Genomic DNA, 9304 nt, shown 5'->3' on the forward strand with positions numbered 1-9304 from the left:
TACTACTAGTGGTGGTTTTGTTTTTGTTGCGGTTTGAGTTGAGAGAGCTTTTTGTTGTGGTTCAATTCAACGACAAGTTTAGAGATTTTGTTGGAAGGGTCCTAGCTTAGCTAGGTTGGTGGCAACAACCAGATAGTATCGTCGATGATGATGAGCTTTATGGTAGGTTGCAAGTCCAATTCTCTGAACTCATTGCCCTGGGAGGATTTGGTGAACGAGTAGGTACGGATTGGACTTGGGAGTTCAGGATCATCTCTCTCTCTCTCTCTCTCTCTCTCTCTCTCTCTCTCTCTCTCACCTTGCTGGCAGCTCCATCTATGGAAGCACCTTACATACGTATTTATTTTTGGAGTTTCCAGCTGTTGGCCTCTATAGCAAGTGACAGAGTAGTGGTGATGTGTCTGACTGGTGAGAGGTGAGGAGTGGCCAGTGAGTAAAAAAAGTTGTTCTGTTGGCACGGAATTGAGTGCAGGAGAGGAATTATACGAAATTCCATGTGTCCCATGGAACTTCCATGGTTGAACCAATTAGCTCTCTCGCGAAAAAAAATTTAGCTCAGGTGCAAGGTCTCCATGACGAGCGGTGACGATTGCATGATATCTGCGGCCTGTGCGGCCCAGATTGCGTTATAAAGGATTTATCGGTCGCTTTCCTTCTTTTCAAAACCAAAGAAAACGGGGAAGAAAAGAGAGGTGGAAATGTGCTTTGAGGTGGTAGACAGCAATGATTCACGTTCCTATCTTGAGATGTGACGCAGCACGATGCGTATGTTAATGCATTATTAGCAGTTGATGCGGTGTCCTCCTGCACGAATTACTGCGCTCTGCGTAATGCATTTCCAAACTAGTAATAATCAACTACTTATATTCCTCTGGAACGAATCAACGACCTACTCGCACAAACCGGTGGCAGGTCTGCGTCCTAGTCGCCTGCGAGCGCCCGGTGGCGTTGCTTAAGCGAGAGGGTGCGCAAAAGGAGGTGCAGGATTAGGCCGGCGGTGAGCAAGCGTTTGGCAAGTGGACATACGTCGCCTTCCTCCTTTTCTCTCGCGGCGGTTTCTTTGTTGCTTTCTGAGTCGACGGACGTCTCCATTCTTTCTAGCTGCAACGTCTTATCGCGCGCTTCCTTTCCTGCTCCCGAGAATGAAAAAGTTTGTTGACGAAGGACAGGCCAGTTGCGGGAAATTGCTTCTCGTTACGGATCTGTGTGTCTATTATAGATAAAACGACGGCCGCATGGACAGCAGTGCATGTTCTCCTGTGATCTTGTTTTCTTGATGACCCGCCAGCTCTTTTCATGGACGAGTTGCATTTCTGGCATGCATCCGTCCTCACCGACACAGTTACGAGTTCGCAGCAACAATAATTGGCGCCAGCCCGACGCACGACGAGCGGCGTGCCTGCCTACGCAACATGGATGCATACAATTGCACATGCTGCCTAGTAGCACCAAACAACGGAGCATCGAACCTGCACGACACACTATTGTGTATACCTAATGTTTCTCAGGTCTGCATAATTCTCGCATCACGTACCAGCCGCCCAGCGTTTCCACAACATCAACACACGAACATGCACGCACTGTGTCTGTATGGGAAACCATATTCTCGAATCACGGTTCAAAACTCCCGACATGGCCAGCAAGGACTGAGATAGCAGCTCCTGCAACAGAGAAAAAAGAATAGGTTTTCACCCTGGTAGTTGCATTAGCACAATGCCACCGCGGATCATTCTACCCAGGTGGTGATGATACTTCCTTTTATGGCCTCAACCTCTTAAGGTCCCTCTCGCTGCTGTGATCATGGCTCCTGTGCTCCTTCCGCTTTGAATGGCACTCTTGACTGTCCTTAGACGGCTCGCCCTCTTCCGTGCCCTCTGTCGTGTGAGCGGCTTTCTGATGATCCTCTCTGTGCGGGGGACGGGGGACGGTCTGCCTTCTGTCGTGTTTTTCGTCATCCTCGGCAACCAATTCCACTCCATGCTTCAGCTCCCTCTCAGACAGATCAGCAATCTTTTCCACTGCATCCATCCCTGACGGCGGCATAGTCGGGCCTTCATTGCTGGTGGCAGTGCCATCCCTTGTTTCGGTCTGGACTATCCGCTGGTTTGAGTTTTGCCTTTCAGGGTGATGGTGGTCTGGCAAGCTCGATTGTCTGGATGCTGGATGGTTCTTATGCGCTGGAGGCTCTTCGGCAGCTCCAGGAGCTTTTTCCGCAGCATGTTGATCAGCTAAACTTGCAGAGCTGCTTTTAGTATTATTCCCTTGAGATGGTGGTGGCCCATAGAGCTCCATCATTTGGTTGCTAACCTCTGAAAAGAATAATTGCAAGTAGTGTAAGCATGGGTCCTTAGTATGCCTTTTATACTTTCGCAGGAACGAGCATCAAATGTGAACGTGGCAGCAAAAAGAGCATCAGTTCTTGATACAAAATGGACAATACTGCTTACCAGCATTGCAAAATCAACAAAACAGAAGTGACAACGTTAAATGTAATTTTCTATGTCTCTTTGCTAATTTTCTGTTTATCAGACAAGGTCTATCAATAGTTGAATTCAAAAGTCGACGCCAACCCAAATATTTCCAGTTCCACGCCAGAGGCTATCCAGCACAGATTCATTAGAGTACTCCTGTGCATAACATTGCCTAGTGTATGGTGTAGCCCAGAACACTAGTGCTCAAAACTTTCCCTTGTGCACATCACAAAATAACTTGTGTCTTTGACCTAAGCAACCTAATTCCACTACCAGTTTTGAATATATGATAAATTTTGGTCCTCCAATTCTCAGGGGTTCCATTGACAACTAAAGCATGATAACATCTGCTGCTACTTGTGAGGATGAGAAATATTATCCTTACGACAATGAATACTGCAATAGAGCAAATATGCACAACTGACCATATGTAGAGACCAACCTTCCAACTGCCATGGGGTTACATCAAAATCTTGCCACCAGACCTTCTCGCCATCTGCTGGAAGCTTGACTTTAAGGAACTTCGCAGCAAGGAAGATTGCGCCGGCCGCAATATGTTGGGGCTTAAATTGCAGGCAAAGAGATGTACACAGCCTGTACACCCCTTTTACGGCGTAGTAAATAGGCATAACAAGGGATTAGTAATTTTTAAAGAATATAAGAGTAGTCTTAGCATACCCATCATTGACAAAACTCCAGGCAACTTGAGCAAGTTCCTTTTGAGCAATCTTGAGTTTTTTTATTGCTTCAACCAAGGGCTTGTATGGATGATGCACATTGAAGTCAAAATCAAGTGTTATAAGCACAGCACGCTCCCCAATTAAAAGAAGTTTCTTCTGTTGTTCATAGACTTCCTGCACAAAACAACACAAATAGTCTCAACTACCATTCCGGTCACAGTAATCACTAATCAGGGAATAAAATGCATCGACTGTAAACAAAAACTTGCAGCTTTATGAATAATAGAAGTGTGGGGAAACAAGGATACCGTTGGCAACTAAGAAAAGGAGTATCAAGACAGTGTCAACAACAAAACATCTAACCTTTTGCTTAATTCGAGCAACAGCACCAGGATCCTTTTTGTGGATGATCTCATAAGAAATTAGTATGACATCCTTCAGGGGTATGGGTGTTTCTTCAACTTTACCCGCCAAGAACATGCAAACTGTGGCTACTGTCTGCAGGTTGTAATGAACTTTCATTGATAACTTGCAATGAGCAGTTGATTTTGAAAAAAAACGCTAACCCCAAATAACAAATTGTATGCCACATGCTCTATCCTGTACACTACACACACAAAAAAAAATGCATGTCTCTTCTGCAGAACTGAACAAGATTAACCATATCATGGAATCCAATAAAATATAGGGTTTACAAGTGACAGCAAACTAGAAACTAGAATACTGCCTACAAGTGACAGCAAACTAAAAAAGTGTGTGTTTCACATATGGGTGGCAGCATTCATGATTGAACACATGTTAGAAAAGTATAATACTGCCTACCATGCATATAACGTGCATGCTGTCTGACAACAAACATGTACAAGCCCATACAAATTTAAGTAGGGCTTACCAGTCTATCATTTTTGGCATGAGATTGTCGAAGGAAAAAACGATGACAGAATACAATAGCTGTAGCAATTGTCACTGGAGGCCTACATTTCAAAGCCATCCGTCATAAGAAGGAAAGATGCACTGTATAGAACTACTAACATGCAAACAAAGCATAATTGATGCAGTACGATACATGAACTGATTCATAAACTTTCATGGTGCAAGTATTCTAAAAACACATAAAGGCCTAAACAAAAATACTAAACAGTGTCTGATCTTTTCTGTTGTCGCTAAACAAGGATGCCATGTGATCACCCATCGCTGCATGCTCGACAAGAACGGTGGCATTAAAGTAATGAATCAATGAGTCTAACTCCTGGGGTCAAGGGCTTCTGGAAAAAAATATAAACCCCTTTTTAAAGGGAAAAACTGAACAGTAGTTATGTGGTCACATGCATATGTTAGCAATTTGTCAAACACAAATATCAGATAGATTTACCATAATATCTGAGTAATTAGTTCAAAACCATCTCTGGATATTGTCAAAGAAAATAAAGCTAACAAACAAAGTTCAAGGTTAAATGGAGTAGGCTGAAAATCAATGTACACATTAGACCAAATGCTTAGGAAGAAGAAAAACTGGACAAGTCAACAATCAAATAATTATTAAATGTCTAATATAGCGCAGATATTGCATGATTAAACACTTACTCAATATAATCAATTAAAACTCCAGGAAAAAATGGACAAGTCAATTCTTGATGGGGCAATGCTTAAATTGCCACATGACCAGCCCAAGCACATGCTTGGCAACCTATCACAATAAGGACGTTCTATGTTTCTTTCAAACCTATACATATGTCCCCTCGATCAGCAGAGGTGACGTTTCTAATCTTCTGAATCAATTTGCACCCCTAATATCTTTTTAACAAAAAGATGCGTACAGTGCTTGTTTCAGATATTCCTGCCATTAAATAATTCCACTAAAGGCATGTTTGATTCGCAGTCTAAGATCAATAATTCCACTAAAGGCGTTTTTGCCTAACTCAGCTGGTACAGAAAAATGGAACCACAGTCCACAACTTAGCTTGTCTACATAAGTCATGCTACAAGTGCATGTGTCTATGGCGCTTGGAACCCAGCTAAAAAAATGTTTGGCATGCAGAAAACGTGGCTTTGAACCAAACACTTGCTTAACTTGGTCAAACTAGCCTTGAGTGAGTGTGACAAACCATGGCAGAGCTTGGCTCCCAACTAAGGAGACCCCGAATATTCTGTCTGTTAGAGGTGCAACCTAGGATACAAAATGTAGTCATGTACACTAGAGAACAACCACTGTCAACAACAGAACGTAATCACTTATGTTTTAGATGTGCACTAGACTTTCCTTCGATTTGGAAATAAAATGTGCATGATATTGATCATGATTTTTTTTTTCAATATATTGTTGACGGTGAAACAAGAAAGAAAAGTTTGTTAAAAAAACTAAGCTATAATAAAAAAGTCAAGTTGACTACAGGAACTTGAAAAGAACAGGTAAGATTCAAATAATACTGCTAAACTAGCTTGCTACACTTTACAAGAAAACAAGTAACAATAAAATATGCATGGTACTATATATTCTTACACTTTAAGCCTCACTCCCAGATCTTGAAGAAAAGTGCAGTATGACTTGCGAAGGAAAGACTCCTTCTTCAGACTAATGCCATCTCTTCTTGAAAGGGAATTCTCCTCTATTTCTTTTCTACTAAAATACCATGAAGCACCAAGGTTGCCATCTTCCACACGTTTATTATAGGGAAATCTATATGGGCTGTTTTCTACAACTCCATATTGTGAAGAATCACTTGTCTGCATGATATCCATGTATGATTTTCCTCTTTTCTTCTAAAGGACCTGGCAAAATGAGATATATTCTGTCATCGCTTGCAAACTTAACATCATAAGCATACATAAACACAGTGACGGAGCCAAGGGCCAAGGGGGAGCCATGCCCCCCCCCCCCCCCCCTAAGATTTTTTTTTTATATACTCTTGAAATCTAAGTGCAAAACAACAAACAATTTCTACTTGGCCACCTTTAAGCTTTAGTAACTTTTATTTGCCCCCCTACTCATTCCTGCCTCCGTCCCTGCGTAAACAGGAGGAAGGTACAACTAGGCATGTACATATACACATTAATTTGCAAAAAAAAGTAATATTGATGAAGTCATGAAGCGCTAAGAAAGATGTCAAACTATATGTTCCCAATACTCTAAATCTAAAAAAAATCTTCAGTGGAACATAAAAAGGGCATATTCATACAGCTTCATTGAACAAATTTGTGACACGTGGATGACAAAACAACAAACAAAAGAGTTTCTTCAATAAAACATCAATGCATTTCCTACGTTAGGATGGCGACATTAATGAAATTGTAAAATTGTTGCATGTGAGTAATGACCACTGCACAATTTGCTATTTGTTCTTTCAAGTTTATTTTCCCGAGTCCATGGCGTTCAAGGTGTTTTCCTGAGTCTGGGAGCATAACACAGAAACAGGGTACTCCAAACTTAACTAAGACCAGAGTTTTAGCAAAGCTAGCAGAATGAATGGGGAGAGATCACTAAACATGATATGTTCTTGAGGGCAGCTGTTTGACCTAAAGCAAGCGACTATATTCAACCGGCAAGAAACTAACCCCAATACAGATGAGAAACACAATCCTCAAACACAATTTAAGTGGGACTGTAAAAAAACAGAACCCAAATTACAAGCGAGCAACATAAAATAGTGGAGTGTACTAATCTCAAACCACCGCAGAAGTCCAAATTTTCTCAGATATAAAGCCCACTTGAGTAGGTAACCCTGGAATCCTAGATGAAATTGTAGGGGACTTCAGTTTACAGGTAGGTATGTGTGTTATGAAGGTGTTTTCCTGGCTATATATATCACTCAGACAAAATTACTTTAAGTCGAAACTCACTACAAGAGCAAAAAGTAGCCTCGTAGCTGGTGTTGTGGGCAGGGAATGAAATGTATTATCAAGCTCATAAGTTTGACCGACACTAACACAAAACCCCACCGCACCCCAACGCCTCGAGTAATGCAGTTCTCCAAGCTAAGCTGCGTAATTTTTCAAGCAACAGCAGAAATCCTTTAAAACTCAGTATTAGCATTGGCCCCCATAAATTCCTCACGAAATTTAGCTACATCCAGCCCTCCAGACACCTAAAAACGTGAATTTACCGGGAAACTTAGCACGCAGTTGCGAAATCAAGCCAGTTCAGATTCAAGCGAGTAAGTTCGGCTCAACAACTACGCATCAAACAGCAACTAGGGTTACTCCCGCCCGGCAACAATCGCGCATTATAATCCCGAGGTGAGCTTCCAGGCACCGGATCCCTCAATTGGCAGGCAGAATCATGCGAACCGAGGGAACTACAGAAGCAATTTGAGACGATTCTTCTTATGGATATAAACACATCGGATCAGAACAGAACCTGAGAGGTCGACAAGTAGTTTGGCGCAGGGTGCGGACCGACCGGCGAGCGCGCGGGGCGGAGACGGACCGGGATAGACGTCGCGGGCGGAGAGCTGCAGCTGGCGGCGACGGCGACGGCGACGGCGGCGGCGGGGGATAGGCGCCGCGGCAGCGAGGGGGAGCCTGCAGCCCTACCTGCGACTGCGAGGCTGGGTCGGACCCCAGCAGAACCCTAGCCGGTTGATGTGTCACCGTGCGCCCGGGTCCACCTTTTTACCCGCGGCTCTACCGGGGTTCTACTAGGGTTCGTACTCGTTGCAACCTCAACTTTGATTTGCTGGCCAACACGGACATCTCATGATTATTTTCCTCTCTTTTTTTTAGATATATTATTATTCTCCTCCCAGGTTGTCTTTTTAAATACTTGAATTGCACGCACACACTATTATTTGTAATATACTACTCCCTCCGTCCTATAATATAAGATGTTTTACAAGTTGTTTTAGCTTGCAAAACGATCATAAATTATGAGACGGATAATAGTAAAGTAGTAAAACAGAAATAATTCAATGTCACATTAGCATGTCATCTAAAACCCCAATTGCTAAGGAAAATGTTTAGAAAAACGGTAATGATAACTCCCGACGTTCGGGAAAGCATGGCAACCCGAACGGGTTTAGATGGCAAGTTTAGTTTGCGTGAGATTAGGAAAACATGGTAATTTTCTGACAAAAAAAACGAAAAAGGACAAAGTTGCCATCCCGTGTGAACTAAAGTTGTCATCCCTGTGAACTAAAGTTGCCATGTAAAAACGTTCGGGACGAAATGCTCAAAATCCGAACGTTCGGGAGTTATTGGATTCCAAAAAAAAAACTTACAGCGCTGTGTAAGCCTACTCCAACCGCTGTCGTGCGTCACGGTGGGGCCCGCACACCGCTTCTCCACTCTCATCCTTATTTCCCACACGAGCGCCTTAGCCACACAATTCTGAGATCGTTGTCCCCATCTGCCCCGCACCTCTAGGATCGTGCTCCTCCCTCCGGTCAATGCTCTTCCTCTGTCCCCTGCCCCATCTTTTTTTTCACCAGTGAATTGAAGCAGTACTCGTGTGCTGCCATGGCCAACTAGGAGACGACATTGCTGCAAGCCCGCCGTGGACGTTGGTGCAGGGGGCACCGGCCCAGCAATAGGGGGTTGCGCGGCAGTGCTGCAACGGGTGCAGTGGTCATGTGGCTGTACTGAAGTGGAGCGCTAGTCGGCGGCTCCCGGTGTTGCGATGCAGCGCTCGGTGCTGCAATGGAGCTTCACCACCGGCTCCAGGTGCTGCGATGTTGTGCTCGTGCTACAATGGCACTTCACTGACAGCTCTAGGTGTTGTGATGCAACGCTCGACGTCGGCCCTGGAGCTGCGTTTGCAGCGCTCGGTGCTACAATGGAGCTTCACCGGCGGCTTCTAGTGCAACGATGCAGCGCTCGCCAGCGGCCCCTAGTGTTGTAGTGCAGCGCTTGCCGACGGTGTTGGGTGCTGCAATGCAGCGCTTGCTCGCGGCATCGGGTGATGTGATGGAGCACCGCTACGCCGGCGTTCCCGCTGTAGAAAAGTGTCGCCGACGATCGTTGGCGGAGCATCATTGCGCTGCAGGTGAGGGGGTGCGGCTCCTTCTGCGAGCCGGGCAGCATTGCTTCCCACAACGGCGTGCTTTGGTTGCTCTGTTGCGGCTGCAATGATAGAGGGCTACCCTCCTATGGTGTTGACCGAATCCAACGGGTGGCGAGCAACGTATCCGACGCCCCAGAACCCGACTGATTTCTCTAGGA

At 44.5% G+C, this 9304-nt stretch overlaps 1 protein-coding gene across 1 annotated transcript; it reads right to left on the reverse strand.

Moving 5' to 3' along the window:
• Window positions 1–1587: 1587 nt before the first annotated feature.
• On the reverse strand, window positions 1588–7772 carry LOC123096443 (cyclin-T1-3). The gene is made up of 7 exons (XM_044518188.1): window positions 7506–7772; window positions 5652–5920; window positions 4044–4125; window positions 3515–3649; window positions 3150–3325; window positions 2914–3065; window positions 1588–2309 (listed from the first exon to the last, which is right to left on the reverse strand). Exons 2-7 carry the CDS (start codon window positions 5888–5890, stop codon window positions 1759–1761), a joined length of 1335 nt encoding a protein of 444 aa, XP_044374123.1. The 5' UTR covers window positions 5891–5920; window positions 7506–7772; the 3' UTR covers window positions 1588–1758.
• Between the last annotated feature and the right edge of the window lie 1532 nt (window positions 7773–9304).

Source organism: Triticum aestivum, chromosome 4D (genome assembly GCF_018294505.1).
Source record: "Triticum aestivum cultivar Chinese Spring chromosome 4D, IWGSC CS RefSeq v2.1, whole genome shotgun sequence".
Lineage (NCBI taxonomy): Eukaryota > Viridiplantae > Streptophyta > Magnoliopsida > Poales > Poaceae > Triticum > Triticum aestivum.

What these genes read in the sequence shown, in the direction of transcription:
- LOC123096443 (XM_044518188.1), bottom strand. Translation starts at nt 5,890, where the DNA reads ATGGATATCATGCAGACAAGTGATTCTTCACAATATGGAGTTGTAGAA. An exon ending in TTGCTCGAATTAAGCAAAAG is followed by an intron (nt 3,326 to 3,514) that starts GTTAGATGTTTT and finishes TGTTTTGTGCAG; the next exon opens with GAAGTCTATGAACAACAGAA. An exon ending in TGGAGTTTTGTCAATGATGG is followed by an intron (nt 3,066 to 3,149) that starts GTATGCTAAGAC and finishes AGGGGTGTACAG; the next exon opens with GCTGTGTACATCTCTTTGCC.